The sequence below is a fragment of the Lolium perenne genome, chromosome 1 (assembly GCF_019359855.2).
Source record: "Lolium perenne isolate Kyuss_39 chromosome 1, Kyuss_2.0, whole genome shotgun sequence".
NCBI classification, from domain to species: Eukaryota; Viridiplantae; Streptophyta; class Magnoliopsida; order Poales; family Poaceae; genus Lolium; species Lolium perenne.
In genome coordinates, this window is record NC_067244.2 from 2,613,229 (window position 1) to 2,631,440 (window position 18,212).

General features: G+C 44.5%; 1 protein-coding gene across 1 annotated transcript; it reads right to left on the bottom strand.

Annotated features, from left to right (window-relative positions):
- Positions 1-366: 366 nt before the first annotated feature.
- Positions 367-984, bottom strand: LOC139835790 (uncharacterized). The gene has a single exon (XM_071825660.1). It carries the CDS (start codon positions 982-984, stop codon positions 367-369), a length of 618 nt encoding a protein of 205 aa, XP_071681761.1.
- Between the last annotated feature and the right edge of the window lie 17,228 nt (positions 985-18,212).

The following is an 18,212-nucleotide window of genomic DNA, read 5'->3' on the forward strand; positions in this document are numbered from 1 at the left end:
TCAACACCTTCTGCTCCTCGTTGGGTTCGACACTCTTATTTATCGAAAGTACTACGATATACCCCCTATACTTGTGGGTCATCAGACTTCAGTGTTTTTCTTCGGGACCAACACTAGTTTGGCGACCCAAGTTGCTTCAGTTTTCAATTCCTTGATGAAACCAGCTTCTTCGAGTTGATGGATTTCAGATAACATGGCTATGCGGTTTGGCTCGGAGAAACGCCGCAAAGGTTGTCGAATAGGTCTAGCTCTTAGGTCTAGATTGAGGGCGTGCTCGGCAAATTCCCTGGGTACTCCTGGCATGTCAGCTGGACACCATGCGAAGATTTTCCAGTGCTCACGGAGGAACTCGACGAGCGCGCTTTCCTATGCAATATCCATTTCGGCGGCGATTGATGTCGTCTTTTTAGGATCCGTCGGGTGGATCTGTACTTCCTTTGAGTCCTTGGAGGTGTCGAAAGCTTGCTCCTGCAAGGATCTACCCCCGTCTGGTAACACATCATGATCAGTGGTTAACTTCGATGCCGCATATTCAGCTTGCATTCCGAATGTTTCAGAAAGCTTATGGAAGTCCTTGTCGCATTTATCCGCCAGAGCGAAACTTCCTTTGACTGTTATTGGGCCCTTAGGTCCAGGGATCCTCCACAATAGATACGTGTAATGCGGCACAGCCATAAACCTGGCATATGCGGGTCGTCCCAAGAGGGCGTGATATTGCGATGGCCAGTCAATAACTTCAAACTCCAACTTCTCCTTTCTGAAATTTTCTCTTGTTCCAAACTGAACTTCGAGTGCAATCTTGCCTAAGGGATAATTTGGCTTCTCAGGTGCAATGCCATGGAAACACGTATCTGTTGGTAACAGGTTAGCCAGCGAGATGTTCATCATTCGCAATGTGTCCGCGTATATGAGATTTAAACTGCTTCCTCCATCTATGAATATACGGGAGACGTCATATCCCTCGATGACTTCTGGTAATATCATCGCTGAATGCCCTGGTCTCGGAACTTGAGGTGGGTGGTCCTCTATGGTGAACCCTATTGGCTGTCCCGACCAATTGAGGTACTCAGTGGTTGGTGGAGGTGTTGTTACTGCCATATACACCTGTCGAGAGATTAACTTCTGCGACCTATTTGAAGATTTGCCCTTCTGTATCATCGATACTGCTCCTCTCGTATTTGTGAAATCCCCATTGGTGCCTGGAGCTCCCGCAATTTGCAGTTGATGCTGGTTTGCGCTCGTAATTGCGGGTGGTGGCGGCGGAGGTACATGTACTTCGCTCCTTGGTCCTTGCACATATCCTCTGTTTACTGCTTCTGCATGTGTGCTTTCTGTCACTCGTTGCAGAGCCTGAAAAGTTCGGCAATCTTTCTGGAGGTGACCTGATTGTCTCCTTCCTTCACTATCGACGTAAAAGTGCATCTGGCAAGGCCCGTTCAGCAAATCCTCGGGTGATACATTATACGGCATTGGGACCCTTGGTCGATTATTTTGTCTGCTGGAACTTGGTGCATCTCTGTGATCGCTTCACTGATCATTGCTCCTGTGATAATCATCTCGATGATTTCCTCCACTATTTCCTCGGAAGCCAGCCGATACTTGGCCGGGACCGTCGTATTCCACATAGTTGCAAAAACGTCGCCCGTTTTGATTGCTGTTTCTATTGCGATCTTCTCCAGGTGACCTTTGCCACTTATTGTGGTCAGCATCTTCTCTGTCGGCCCACCGATTCGCAATTTCCATGAGTTCTGCTATTGTTCTTGGGTTGGATCTCCCCAATTCTTCGATTAGGTCTCTCCTTCGTAGACTAGCAACGAACACGTCGATTGCTCTTTCATCGGACACATCCTCAGCCGAGTTTTTGATGATGCTCCACCGCTGGATGTATGCTCTCATTGATTCATCCGGCGTCTGCTTGCAAGTTCTTAGCTGTTCAATTGATGCTGGTTTTTTGCAAGTAGATCGGAAATTTCTTACGAACAAATCCTCAAAGTTTTCCCAACTATCTATGGATCTTTCTGGCAGCTTCTTCATCCAGGATCTTGCGGCTCCACTTAGGTGGACCTGGATGCTTTGCATGGCTGTTGCTCCTATTCCACCCATCAACTTTACTGTCTCCAGATAATCGACTAGCCAATCCTCTGGATCTTGCAGCCCGTCGAACTTTTTATAGTTGTCAGGTAACTTGAAGCTGGTGGGCACTCGAGTTTTGCGAACCCTTCGGGTAAAGCAAGGGAGTCCGCACATTTCTTCATCGCTATCTTCCGGTGTATGCCGACATTCATGTGTTCTGGTTTCACGACCCCTTTCCTCGCGTGCTCTGTCGACTCGAGCTTGAGCTACTATGTTTCACGCGTCGCCTTCTCTTGGGGCATCTCGCGCTGCCGACACAGTGTGTCGAGGACTATTTTGCCTTGGATTGTTTCGATGTGGAACACCTTCAGGTTGTGGTGCAATTTCTCTTCCTGCTATTGCTGCACCCATAACGTTGACTCCTACCATAGCCATCTGGTACAGTGATGATCGGGGGTCCCCTGGCTGGGGTTTGGACGCCATCATGAAAGTATGTGCCGCCATATATCCTACCTCCGGCGTTTTCGGGATTATGTTCCCTCTCGTGTCTATTGACATGAAAGACACGTCGAGGTTTTGGATTAGGTTGTCCCATTCTCCTTCGGGTATATTTGCCAGCCTAGATCTTGTTCTTCCCCGATGACCTCCCTGGTTGTTTGCCGAACTTCCTGAATGACGACTCAGGTTGTTTCTGCGCTCGCTGGAAGCATCTGCCGCAGCTTTTCTTGCATCAAGTTTTTGCTGAAGTTTTTCTAACTCGCGTCTGGAGCGGCTGATTTTATATTGATACGCTTGAAGTGCTGCCGGCGAAACTTGCGTAGTCATCTGCTCTGTGCCGTCCATAGCTGTTGTTGCTCTGTCCCATGCTTCCTGTGGTAGGCGCACTTTTTCTCGTGGTTCAGGCCCGATGTATTTTCTTCCTGTTCCGCGCGTGAGATCTGCGGGATCGATGTAAGGATTGCCCAAATCATCGAAAGACTCAGATTCCTCGTCAGCTTCACGGCCTTCTCCCGTGATTACGCAGATTTGATGTGTTGTACTTCCCTCGAACTCAGGGTAGGTGACACCGTCAGAGAGATCGGTGAAGACCTTGTTGTCGAAGGAGTTGTTGTTGTAGACGGAGTCGAAGCTAGTGAAGCTCTCTGAGTCGCTATCTTTAGACAGGTCAGTTTCCGTGAATGACCCAAAGGTCATGCCACCGAACAGATACTCGAGTGCCCCGCCGTGGGCGGGTTTGATGCAGCGTGGCTGCGAAGCTTCTTCATCGCCTGATTCAACAGATGTTGCCGACGATTCCGAGAAGTCGGATTTGGCCTCAAACGGTCCCGAAAAAATCGGTGCCGAAAGACGGTGTGATCCTTCTTTCCCGACGAGGAAACGAAAGCTCCCGAACGTCATCTCCGTCGAGTTCTCCAAATGCGCATATGCATGCATACAGGCAGGATCGTGAGGAACAAAATCGACGAGTTCGGGTTGCACTCGTTTACCTCCTTCCATGATGTTGCTTGCTGTTGACGACGATGTTGACGATGTTGATGATGCCATCAAGATCAGGACCTTGCGACCTCTAGTCCCCATAGACAGCGCCAATTGACAAGGGATTAACTTGTCAATGCCTACAGATTGTAGACTTCGGGTTTCGTAAGAAGTAGAGGGCAAGTAGATCTCGAAGGTTCAGCCGAACAAAGGTGCTCAACTCAATAATACGGTGGTTAGGGTTACAATGATTCGATCCCTTTCTCATCCCTCGGCTTCCCCTTTATATAGGAGGCGAAGCCGAAGCCTTTCCGTGTCGTATAAGTTACAAACTATCGAGGCATACCGAGCCTTTCCTATATTGACACAACTTTCCTATTACAACTCTATTTTCCTAACTCGCAGATCTTTTAGCCTTATGGGCTTCCAAAGCTTCGAGTCCATGGGCTGCATGCTTCTTAATAGGACCAGGGTACTTTATTCGGCATGCCTGCTAGGCATACCTATGTCAATATGAGGCATGGGAACCGGAACACACGTGGAATAGGAACCCGGTGGTGCCACCGCATGGCTATCCCCCGTGTGTTCCCCTTCCTTTTGTTTCTCCTTCCCTTGTGAAGTTGAGGCACCGGAGTCGCCCACCTTGTCCTCCTCGAGTGGTACACCCTTTTCGGGGATGAAGCCAACGAGTGGATTATGAGCGGGAGCTTTGGGGGGAGAGACCCCAACATCCTCAATAGGAGTCACTTGAGGAATGGGTTTTGCATTAGGAGCAAGAAACTCCACCATCATGACTTGCATTTCGGTCAATATGGATGATTCCAATTGCTTGAGATCATCCAACGTCGCCGGGATGCAAGTCGTGGCTGGTGGAGGTGCTTCCACCTCGGGAAGGGTCTCACGTCCCAACACCTCTTTGTCGGTCATACTCTTAGGAGGTTAAGCCGTAGCAAAAGAACGTTGCTCTGATACCAATTGAAAGGGTATATGGCATGACTAGAGGGGGGGGTGAATAGGCACTATCAAATTTTTAGTCTTTTTCAATTTTAAGCGAGTGCATAAAGTAAAGGGGTAGCGTTGAAAAGGTAAATGATTCCTAAATGATGCAATGCAAACGAGAACAAAGAACAAGTAAAGGAGCGAGACAACCGGGGAGCCGAGGCGGAGAAGAGACGTGATGTGTTTACTGTAGTTCCTTCCACAAGGGAAGTACGTCTACGTTGAGGAGGTGTGGCACCACAAAGGTGCCAACCTCCACAAAGGTGTCACCTTGTTTCTCGTGAATCACCCCACAAAGGAGTATTCACCTCTCCACTAAGCAAGGCTGGTCGAGGCGGCTAACCTTCACACAAGGTTGAGGCCACTCCACAAAGGACGGAGGCTCCCAACAACATCACGAGCTAGTTACACCAAGATCTAGCCTCGAGATGCTCTCAACAACAAGGACCCCCACAAGAGGAGATCTAGGGTTTGCAAGTCCACAAAGGAAAATTATGGGAATCATGAAAACTCTTTGGTAGATAGGTAGATCTAGCCCTCCTCCTTCGATTCCCAAAGTTTGGAGTGATTTGGTTGGATAGGGAGGGAGATCTACGATGTTGAAGTTCTGGATCTTGAGAGGAGAGAGAAAGTCTTCGCGCTGGTCAGATCTATCTCGAGGTAGAAGAAGGCTTCCCCTTTTATAGCCCATATAGTCAAGTAACCGTTGGAGTCCTCAGGGGGTGGATGATCCGGCTTTAGTAGGGCCGGATGATCCCCCCCCCCCTGGATGATCAGGGTTAAGTCCTTTAGCTTCTTGGTCGAATGATCCGCCCTTCCTGGTCTGTAGCTTCCTGGGGGCCGGATGAAATTTTCATCCCCCCGCCCTACTGCAAGTGTGCCAAAGTTCTATTACCGCCCCGGACGAAAAAAACATCTGGGGGGCGGATGGAAATACCATCCCTCCCCTTCTGCAAGCGTTCCAAGGTCGAGGGGGCCGGATGTTCCGGCCTGCCGCAGGCCGGATGATTCGGCCCTACAGACAAAACTGCCTTCTTCTCCCTTTTCTTCACACTTCTTCTCAACAAGATCAACACCACCAACTCTCATAAACCATGAATCCGATCAAGATACTAGATAGAGGTCCATAAGAAAAGGTGGGTAAACATCCATGGTGCTAAATTTTATATCTACACACTTAAGAACACATGGTAAAATTCTATTCTTGTGTTGTTACCAAACACACAAAACACTAGGGATTAGAGCTTGCTCTTTCACCATGTCACCGCCATCCGCGACGTGCCTGTGCCACCGTTCCCTTTCTAGAATGGATCCCGCATCTTCTCTTGCAACGCATCCCTTGACTTCGTGGTCGGCGGCCGCGGGCACCCCATCCTGAGCCTCAACCATCCGCGAGACTCAGCGGGGTGAGATCCATGGATTCCTTGGTGGCGTTGTCTTCTTCCTCTGCGCGACGCTGCTCGTCCAGCCCTGCCCCACCCATGCCGACTAAAATTTGGGAATATTGGAGAAACTAAGGTATGCTCATCATATTACACTGAATATTGACACACCTATGTTGCCTGATGTTGTTCGTTAGTCATGCAAATTTAGTTTCAGTTTCTTGATCACTCACCTCTGAAAAGTAACCATTTTTAAACTTAATAAGCAAACATTGGCAACTTCAAGGCCTTCTCCCTGAGAATTTGCGGCCATTTTCATGTTTGATGTGGTTGCCCAACATTATTAACTATTGAGGCTGATCTTTGATGTAACTCCGGCCATGTTTCTTGAGGATTTCTGGTAGACATAAACATTTTGCTCATGACTTCCTTACATGGCATGGGGACAATAATAAGTAACAAATCTTCTTACAGTATCGATACATTATTTTCAGCATCGCACATTGCTTGTCAGTTGATTGAGTTTTGTTTATTTGGCTATGGTTCAATTAATTGATGTTTTGTTTTATTCGTATGGTGGCAGATGGACTAATGTAACTGAAAGATCTCCTTGGGAGGGCATGATTTCAGTAAAATTTGGGAATATTGGAGAAACTAAGGTATGCTCATCATATTACACTGAATATTGACACCCCTATGTTGCCTGATGTTGTTTGTTAGTCATGCTTAACATAGGCCATTGGATATTGTACACTTTGACCGAGCTATGAGGACCCACTTTTGTTAATGTATTTATAATAAACTCATCAAGAGACATATGTATACTTTATGGATACTCGAGCATGGTGGGTTTCTTAGGTGAGAGATTCTGCACACTGAACCTCAATCTTCATTCTTTTTTGCTTCTTATACTTGTAGCCCAAGAATTGCGATTCACTCGAAAAACACCAGGACAAGCACAATCCTTGAGCGATATTTCACTATGCTTGAAAATTAGACATTGCTGACGTTTGTAAAATTCTATCATGTATTACTGTTATGCTAAACTAGGATTTGAAGAACTCTTGCTTGTTTATAAGCATGGTAGCTGCCTGTAGTAGCTTTTCTCTTATATGGAATTTTGTGTTGGGGCTGCCGGAGGGCAGCCCCTTTGTTGCTCTCTCTCTCTCCTGCTCGAACAAGGTAGAAGAAGCACAAGAATTTTTCTCCGGCCGGCGACGAACGCCGCCACGGGCGCACGGACACCCAACTTTATTTCTGCTGGCTCATACCTGTACCTACACGAGCAGTACCAGATGGGTTTTATACCCGGGACAACACACCCAGCACTACGGGAACAACGTAGTGTGCCAACGGCCCCGCACCGTCGGTGCAACACATTCCACCGTCGGCACCGTCTCTGCCGACGGTCACCGTCGGCACAGACCGGTCGGCACAGATCCGGTCGGGGCAGCTCCGGGCACCGTCGGCACAGGCCAGCATTGTCGGCACACGCTGCACCGACGGCTGGGAAGGTGGCCGTCGGCCGTGCCACCGTCGGCACGGGGCGCTGCTCGTCCGCCACGGCGTGACAGCGCCGGCGAAGGCCGTTAGGCTGTGCCGACGGTGAGACCATCGGCACAGTCGACCAGATTTTGGTTGGCTCAGAAAATCGCAGAAAATGTACAGAAAATAACATTCAGTGTTCCAGTAACATATATAGCACAAATATATCACCATAGAGCACAAATATATCACCATATAGCACCAAATCCCACAAATATAGCACCAAATCCCACAAATAGCACAAATATAGCACACAAGACCATCGTACATACACGGATGTAGCATACAAGACCACTACAAAGATGGAATGTGTCATCATGTAGGTAGTACAATGTAGCAACTATGATGATGATCTACCACCCGGAGGGTAGTACTCACGCAGCTCGTCTGAGTTGAAGCGAGGGAAAGGTACTTCGACGGTGCTCGGGGAGGTAGAACCACGACGAGAGCCACCGGAAGTAGAACCATGCCGAGCTAAGCCAGAAGCACCAGGAGAACAGCGACCGGGGTGCATCGGTGTACCATCAGCATAGATGTTCCCGGATTCTCCCAATCCCTACATGTTCGAGGGAGTTAGCAACTTAGCCATGTAACACCAAGTTAGCAACTTACCGGGGTCAACAGACGCTGACGCTTGTACATGCAATAGAACTCCTCCTTCGATGGGAACACTGGCGTCGGCCCCGGATGAGGTGGCTCTGGCTGTGTTTCCTCTCGCACTCGAGTCATCATAAACCGAGTCAAAGTCTGCAAGAAAGGGGAGAGATATGTCAGGTTCAAACAAGGGGACTTATGATGTTTTGCAACCATAGAGATTGAAACTTACCGCCATCTGGTTGCTCGACCACTGGAAGTAGGCATCTTTCACAAGGTCATGCTCCTGAACCTTCTCGAGATACTCCTCATAAGCTGCTGCATAGGCCTCCTCGAGATGAGCCTACAATTTCAGAAATAATGCGTCTCATCAACATAGCCATTCAGGAACAAGAGTCAAAACAGAGGATGAAAATGTGGATGACTTACATCTACCTCTGCCCGAGAACGGCATGTAGTCCGCGAGGAGGTACCGTAGCTGCCGAAGGGGAGGGTAGCCTTGATCTGCGTGAAGTTCCTTGATACGTCCAAAACGTATCTACTTTCCCGAACACTTTTGCTATTGTTTTGCCTCTAATTTGTGTGTTTTGGATACGACTAACACGGACTAACGCTGTTTTCAGCAGAATTGCCCTGGTGTCTTATTTTTGTGCAGAAACTCAACTTTCAGGAAAATCCCCGGAAATAATTGCAATGGGCCTATTTTCATAGAAGACCTACGGAGCCAGAAGACGAGACGGAGGGGGGCCACGAGGCGCCCACACCACCAGGCGGCGCGGTGGGCCCCTGGGCCGCGCCGCCCTATGGTGGCGACGCCTCGGGCAGCCCCCGACGCTCCCCTTTGGACTACTTAAAGCCCTTGACCTAAAAACGCACGGGGGTTCGACCAATTTTCCAGAAGACATCCAGAACTCCGCCGCCGTCGCGAAACTCAATCTCGGGATCAGAAACTCCGTTCTGGCACCCTGCCGGGACGGGAATTGGAGGAGATCATCGCCATCATCGCCACCGACGCCTCTCCATCAACCATCCATGTTTCCCCCATCCATGTGTGAGTAATTCCCCCGCTGTAGGCTGAAGGGGATGGTAAGGATTGGATGAGATTGTTCATGTAATAGCCATAAGATTGTTAGGGCATGGTGCCTAGTATCCGTGTTGGTACTTTTATGATATTGTTGCAACTTGTTATGCTTAATGCTTGTCACTAGGGCCCGAGTGCCATGATTTCAGATCTGAACATGTTATTGATTCATGATGATATTCATTGTTTTATGATCTTACCTGCAAGTTGTATACACATATTGCTGTCCGGAACCCGAGGCCCCAAATTGACAGAAATTGGGACAACCGGAGGGGAAGGCTGTGATATGAGGATCACATGTGTTCACGGAGTGTTAATGCTTTGCTCCGGTACTCTATTAAAAGGAATACCTTAATTACCAGTAGTTTCCCTAGAGGCCCGGCTGCCACCGGCTGGTAGGACAAAAGATGTTGTGCAAGTTTCTCATTGCGAGCACGTACGACTATATACGGAACACATGCCTATGGTTATTTAGTACTTGGATACTGTTTTATTACTATCTGCAAATGCTCTGCCTTGATTGTTACATGAGTTCTCTTATCCGTGCAGCGCCCGTTCATCCATCCCTATGCCTACAATATTTTTATCCTGCTGTTTACTATAATCACTACTGCTGTCTTTATTACACTGCTGCTTATATTTCACTACTGCTACTGCTATAAAACTATTGCTACTGATAAACTCTTGCGAGCAAGTCTGTTTCCAGGTGCAGCTGAATTGACAACTCCGCTGTTAAGGCTTACAAATATTCTTTGGCTCCCCTTGTGTCGAATCAATAAATTGGCTTTTACTTCCCTCAAAGACTGTTGCGATCCCCTATACTTGTGGGTCATCAAGACTATTTTCTGGCGCCGTTGCCGGGGAGCATAGCTTTATTTGCAAGTTCACCTGAATTGATATTGTCCGCTGCAAATCCTCCATCATGGGTAAACCTCGCGATGCTAAAGTCGCCATATTACCATCCACTACAAGAAAAGGTACAACTCTGAGTACCTCTGCTGCTCTTGATTCACCATCTGTGATAAGTCAACTTGTTTCACCACCACAAGCTTCACATGCTGGTACTTCTGCTGAATCTGAAAATTCCTCTTATAATCTTGATGATGCTCCTGCTGTGCTTGATGATAATGGTTCATTAGGTTCTTTTCTAGATGCTACAATTGCTAGGTCTAGACAAATTGAAAATACTGAAATTCCTAATGAAAATACTGTTACACATGTTAATTCACCTGAGTCTGTTGAACACTCTAGTGATGATCTTGATGAAGATTATGTGGAACTTGATGATGATTTTATTGATAAATGTAATGCTACTACTGGTGCAAGTAACATTAAAAAGCTTCTTGCACAACATGCTGTTAGATATAAACTATCTCCTAATCCTAAATTTGCCACATCTCCTATAAACATTAAGGATAAGGATTATGATTTTTCTCTTGATTTATCTCATATATCAATTGTTGAGAAAACACCTTTTTGTGGTACTGAAAAAGAAAGTGATGTAGAACACATGAATGAGCTTTCTACTTTGAGTAGCTTGTTTTCTGATGATATTAAGAAGCATACTTATTTTGTTGCTAAAATTTTTCCTTTCTTATTAAAGGATGATGCTAAAACCTGGTATAATAGTTTGCCTCCTGATTCTATTGATAGTCCAAATGGTTTGCTTGATGTGTTCTTTCAAAAATATTTTCCTGCTAGTGCTCAACATATTGCTTTGCAGAAAATTTATAGTTTTGACCAGGAAGATGGAGAGAAATTGCCTGAAGCTTGGGCAAGGTTTTGCTCTCTTATCAGAGCTCGGCCTGGACATGATTTGGAAAAGCATGACTTACTTGATATATTTTATAGTGGACTAACCATTGAGTCTAGGGCATACCTGGATAGTTGTGCTGGTTGTGTTTTCAGGAAAAGAACTCCAGACGATGCTGAAGAATTAATGTCTAGAATAAGCCAAAATCATGATGATTGGACTACACCTGAACCAACCCCAACACCAATGTTGAAGAAGAGGGGTATGATTAAATTAAGTGATGAAGATATGAGAGAAGCCAAGAAATCTCTTAAAGAGAAAGGTATTAAATCTAAAGATGTGAAGAATTTACCTCCCATAGAAGATTTATGTAAGATAACTCCCCCTTCATCCACAATTGAGGTACATTCTCTTCAACGCTTTGATAAAGAAGATATTCCTTACTCAAAACCTCCTGATCAATGTTTAGATGAGTTTGATAATTATGTTGTTAAGCAAGATAATTTTAATATGAGAGTAGAGAATCATTTAATGGAAAATTCTCAAGCTATTAGTAAATTGCATGATATTGTGGAGAGAACCTCCAATGATGTTAAGATGCTTGTTAAACATTTTCATATGGTTCAAACTCAAATTGATCAACTTACTAAAGTGCAAAATGACTTGTTAAAAAATACTTCTAAAGAAAAACATGCTTATGAAGTAACAACTAGAGGCGGTGTTTCTACTCAGGATCCTCTATATCCTGAGGGGCATCCCAAAAGAGTTGAACAAGATTCTCAACGAACTAAAGAAACTAGTGCTCCTTCTAAGAAAAAGAAGAAGAAACATAAAACTGTTGTAGAATCCTCTGAGCCTGTTAATGATCCTAATAGTATTTCTATTTCTGATGCTGAAACTGAAAGTGGTAATGAACATGATAAAGATAATGATAAGAATGATGCTTCTGATAAAGAAGAGGTTGAAGATGAACCTGAAAAGCATGCTAAAAATAAAAAGTACACTAAAGAAGATTTTATTGCTAAGAAACATGGTAATGAAAGAGAACCTTGGGTTCAAAAGCAAATGCCTTTTCCTGTTAAGAAACTAAAATCAAAGGAGGAAGAACACTATAATAAATTTTGTGATTGGATGAAACCTTTGTTCCTGCAAATCCCTTTGACTGATGCTATTAAATTGCCTCCTTATTCAAAGTATATGAAAGATATTGTCTCTAACAAAAGGAAAATTCCTAATGAGGAGATTTCCACTATGCTTGCTAATTACTCTTTCAATGGCAAGGTTCCAAAGAAAATTTGGGAGACCCAGGTATACCGACTATCCCTTGTTCCATCAAGAATAATTATGTTAGAACTGCTCTATGTGATTTGGGAGCAGGAGTTAGTGTTATGCCTTTTTCTCTTTACAAGAGACTTTATTTAGATAAGTTGATACCAACTGATATATCTTTGCAAATGGCTGATAAATCTACTGCTGTTCCTGTTGGTATATGTGAGGATGTTCCTGTTCAAGTTGCTAATAATTTCTTAATATTAACTGATTTTGTTGTGTTGGAAATGCCTGAAGATGATAATATGTCTATTATTCTTGGAAGACCTTTTCTTAACACTGCAGGGGCTGTTATTGATTGCAATAAAGGAAAAGTTACTTTCAATGTTGATGACAAGGAGCACACTGTTTATTTTCCCAAGAGGATTGATAAAGTATATGGAGTTAATACAATTTCTAATTTGAGAACTATCAAAGTGGGAGTTATTGATTGTCCTATATATGAGCCTATACAAGGATATCAAAGCATTATGATTGGATCCATATCAATACAATATAAGGTAACATGATTGATTTGAGGTTTATTTCTTCTTATGTCATGTAAAATTTATTTGGTGGCAAGACTTGATCAACCTTGTTAACAAGTACATTTTATATGCATAGAAGAACTAAACAACATTTCTTTCTTTCTCCCCACTTGTTTGCTTGCTGTAGTACTACCTGTTTTGCAAGATGCTTTAGTTGTTTAGAAGTTTGAAGATCTTTTTCTGCCCTGTAATAGTTACTTTAACACCCAGAAATGTGTATTTTTCAAAGTTTTCAAAAATTTACAAAAATTATACCGCTGGTCCTATTTTTCAAAATGCAACCTGGGAGTGCCTGGGGCTGACCAGTGGGGCACCCCAGGGCTGCACCCCACCTGGCGGCGCGGCCAGCAAGGGTGGCGCGCCACCCTATGGTGAGGGCCCCTCCTGGCCCCACTTAGTCATCCCTTCCACTCATTCCACTCTCTCTCCCGAAAAAACTCGAACCAGTTCGTTCTCACTCGCGTTTTTGCCCGAGAGCTCGGGATTTCTCGATCTCCTTACTCAGCCCAGATTTGTGTCTGAAATTTGGCACATTTGTTCTCTGGTATGTGACTCCTCCGATTATCCAAATGGAATTTTGTTTGGTTGAGTATATCTTGAGTATTTTTGCTGCTGTAGGTGACATGTTAAGTGAGTTTGCATGCTTGTTCTAAGTTGTAAAAATTAGTTTTGATGCATGTTTAGTACTCTACCAAGTTCCTATAATAGTTTCCCTCATTTATATTTCTCAAAATCAACTTTTATAATGATTGTTGAAAAATTTCAGAAAAGGAAAATGCATAACCACACCTTTGGAGAAGTGTTCGAGAGGGATACGACAAGAGCGGCAAGGCCCTCAAGGGAAGCCACTCGAGTTAGGCGATCCTATGATGAGGATGTCATTGCACCTAGCTTTGAAGCTGAAGAGGATAATGGGGTTCCTAATGCTTCATCCTTTCCATGCTTTGACTTTTTGCGTAATGCAGGGCTATTTGATGACTTCTTGTTTCTCATCAATAGAGTGGGCTTATCTACCTATATGGAAGATGAGAGTGATCAATTTTACAGGCTAACTAAAATCTTTGTTGAAAGCTTTAAATTCAGCAACTCAGCCTTCTCACCATCAGTTAAATTTAGGATTTATGACATGCCTATTACTATGAAGTTGAATGATTTCTGTGCTGCATTGGATATTACTCCTATAGGTACAGCGAAGAAGATCGAGAACCGCCCCAAAGCTTTGACGGAACTCTATCGAGAAGTTACCAACGATGATAGCCGCACCATTCAGCGCGGCAAGATAAGGAACATTCAACTCCCTGCCATTAGATATTCCGCTTACTATCTTGCTACTAGCATTCTTGGTAGGGAGAACACTAGCAACATTTCTAGTTATCATCTTGCTTTCCTGGTTGCTGCACTTACTGGAAGTACACCTTATCATCTTGGTGCTCTTATTGCTCGTCGCTTAGCTAGTAAGGGACCTATTTATGAAGGAATTATTGCCTCACGTATTGTTACATATCTAGATCTTTCTGTTGATCCTAGTGATGAGAAATTAGCTCCTATTAAGCTTGATATTGCTGCTATGAAGAGTCACCAATTTGTCACAACTGACTCTAGTTTAGAAAATATTGTCTATAGAATGTTCTTTATTGACGGGGATGAGAGGGAAATCCCTTTGCCGCAGGCCGATTTGTTCAGTGTTCGCAGGAGACCGTGGTCACGCTCCAAGGAGGAGGTGGATGAGCAACTGAGGATACGTGGTTTCCACCAGCAGCACGACTCCGAGGACGCCGAACCCTCCGACGGGTACACCGTCACGTATCCTGGTGAATCTTCCAGCATGTACCAAGGACAGGATCCTTCTTCATCTTACTACGGAGGTGCCACCTCATGGGCACCGTGGGGTTGATCTCCACTTAGGCCAAAAGCTTAAGCTTGGGGGGAGGTTGAAGGAGATATGCCCTAGAGGCAATAATAAAGTGGTTATTATTTATATCTTTATGTTTATAATAAATGTTTATATATCATGCTATAATTGTATTAACCGAAACATTAGTACATGTGTGATATGTAGACAAACAAAGAAGTCCCTAGTATGCCTCTTAACTAGCTTGTTGATTAATGGATGATTAGTTTCATAATCATGAACATTGGATGTTATTAATAACAAGGTTATGTCATTGTATGAATGATGTAATGGACACACCCAATTAAGCGTAGCATGAGATCTCGTCATTAAGTTATTTGCTATAAGCTTTCGATACATAGTTACCTAGTCCTTATGACCATGAGATCATGTAAATCACTTGTACCGGAAAGGTACTTTGATTACACCAAACACCACTGCGTAAATGGGTGGCTATAAAGGTGGGATTAAGTATCCGGAAAGTATGAGTTGAGGCACATGGATCAACAGTGGGATTTGTCCATCCCGATGACGGATAGATATACTCTGGGCCCTCTCGGTGGAATGTCGTCTAATGTCTTGCAAGCATATGAATGAGTTCATAAGAGACCACATACCACGGTACGAGTAAAGAGTACTTGTCAGGAGACGAGGTTGAACAAGGTATAGAGTGATACCGAAGATCAAACCTCGGACAAGTAAAATATCGCGTGACAAAGGGAATTGGTATTGTATGTGAATGGTTCATTCGATCACTAAAGTCATCGTTGAATATGTTGGAGCCATTATGGATCTCCAGATCCCGCTATTGGTTATTGGTCGGAGTGAGTACTCAACCATGTCCGCATAGTTCACGAACCGTAGGGTGACACACTTAAAGTTGGATGTTGAAATGGTAGAACTTGAATATGGAATGGAGTTCGAATATTTGTTCGTAGTCCCGGATGAGATCCCGGACATCACGATGAGTTCCGGAATGGTCCGGAGAATAAGATTCATATATAGGAAGTCATATTCCAAGTTTGGAAATGATCCGGTGCATTTATGGCAGGTTCTAGAAGGTTCTAGAAAAGTCCGGAAGAAACGCACTATGGAAGGTGGAGTCCCGGAAGGACTCCACAAGCTTGACCAGCCAAACCCTAAAGGAGGAGTCCCAGGTGGGCTCCACCTAGAGGTGGCCGGCCACCCCACCTCAAGGAAAGGTGGGAGTCCCACCTTGAGTGGGACTCCCTCCTTGAGTAGGTTTCCCACATATGGGAGGTTTTAGTGTTGGGGTCTTATTCGAAGACTTGGACTAGAACTCTTGGGGCTTCCACCTATATAATGAGGAGGAGAGGGAGGGGGGCAGCCACTCTTTGGCTCAGCCTTGGCCGCACCCCTTAGAGGGCCGGCGCCCAACCCCCCTCTCTCCCCAAACCCTAGCGGTCTCTCTCCTCCACCACATCCCGCACGCTTAAGCGAAGCTCCGCCGGATTTCTCCACCACCACCGATACCACGCCGTCGTGCTGTCGGATTCAAGAGGAGCTACTACTTCCGCTGCCCGCTGGAACGGGGAGGTGGACGTCGTCTTCATCAACAACCGAACGTGTGACCGAGTACGGAGGTGCTGCCCGTTCGTGGCGCCGGAACCGATCGTGATCAAGATCTTCTACGCGCTTTTGCAAGCGGCAAGTGATCGTCTACCGCAGCAATAAGAGCCTACTCTTATAGGCTTTGGAATCTCTTCAAGGGTTAGTCTTGATCATCCCCTCGTTGCTACCGTCTTCTAGATTGCATCTTGGCTTGGATTGCGTGTTCGCGATAGGAAATTTTTTGTTTTCTATGCAACGTTATCCTACAGTGGTATCAGAGCCGTGTCTATGCATAGATGGTTGCACGAGTAGAACACAATGGTTTTGTGGGCGTTGATGCTCTTGTTGTCTTTAGTTTGAGTACTTTGCATCTTTGTGGCATAGTGGGATGAAGCGGCTCGGACTAACTTTACATGACCGCGTTCATGAGACTTGTTCCTCGTTCGACATGCAACTTGTATTGCATAAGAGGCTTTGCGGGTGTCTGTCTCTCCTACTATAGTGAAGATTCAACTTACTCTTCTATTGACAACACTAGTATCACCATTGTGGTTCATGTTCGTAGGTAGATTAGATCTTACACGAAAACTCTAAACCACGTAAAATATGCAAACCAAATTAGAGACGTCTAACTTGTTTTTGCAGGGTTTGGTGATGTGATATGGCCATGATATGATGATGAATATGTATGAGATGATCATTATTGTATTGTGGCAACCGGCAGGAGCCTTATGGTTGTCTTTAATTTTCATGTTGAGTAGTATTTCAAAGTAGTTGTAATAGTTGCTACATGAGGTGAACAACCATGAAGACGGTGCCATGAACCTTGACGCTACGCCGACAATGATGGAGATCATGCCCGTTGATGATGGAGATCATGTCCGTGCTTTGGAGATGAAGATCAAAGGCGCAAAGACAAAAGGGCCATATCATATCACATATGAACTGCATGTGATGTTAATCCTTTATGCATCTTATTTTGCTTAGATCGCGACGGTAGCATTATAAGATGATCCCTCACATTAATATCAAGATAATAAAGTGTTCTCCCCTCGTATGCACCGTTGTAACAGTTCGTCGTTTCAAAGCATCTCGTGATGATCGGATGTGATAGATTCAACGATTCACATACAACGGGTGTAAGCCATGTTGCACACGCGGAATACTTGGGTTTGCTTGACGAGCCTAGCATGTACAGACATGGCCTCGGGACAACGGAAACCGAAAGGTTGAACACAAGTCATATGGATGATATGATCAACATGTTGATGTTCACCATTGAAGCTACATCATCTCACGTGATGATCGGTTTTGGTGTAGTGGATTTGGATCGTGTACCACTTAACAACTATGAGGGATGTTGTATTAAGTGGGAGTTCATTAGTAATTAGATTAAAACATGAACTAATTATCATAAACATAGTCTGAGTAGTATTTTGAATTAATTTTGTAGTATTGGCATCCATTTTCTACCATGCGCTAGTCTTGTTATTGAGATAGAAATACTGTTAAAATCTGACAAGAAACTTTACGGATTGGTACCGTATTGTTAAAGAATCAAGAATTGATTAAGTCCTATTGCAAACTTTTAGTAAACCTCACATTGTTGATTCAAAGAGCTATGTTTTCAATTAGTACCTAAAGATATCTTGTCTCCGTCAAACTTGAAGTTCAAATTTGTTTGAAAAGTAAGGAGCTGAAAATTTAGTTTTCAGAAATAATCAAGGTATGAGATATATGTGATATCTAAGACCTTATTACAAGATAATAGAATATAATTTGGTGAGACTACACAAACTCATAAGTTTTATGGGAATGTATGAAGGTTGAAGACGCCAGGCGTCACAATCCTCCAACTATTGGGGCACTAACAATATTCGTATATCCATGAAGTGACCATCCTTAATATGCATCGTTATTAAGACTCGTCGTTTCGAAGCATCACGTGATGATCGGGTGTGATAGATTCTACGAGTGCATACAACGGGTG

What these genes read in the sequence shown, in the direction of transcription:
- LOC139835790 (XM_071825660.1), bottom strand. Translation starts at nt 984, where the DNA reads ATGATATTACCAGAAGTCATCGAGGGATATGACGTCTCCCGTATATTC.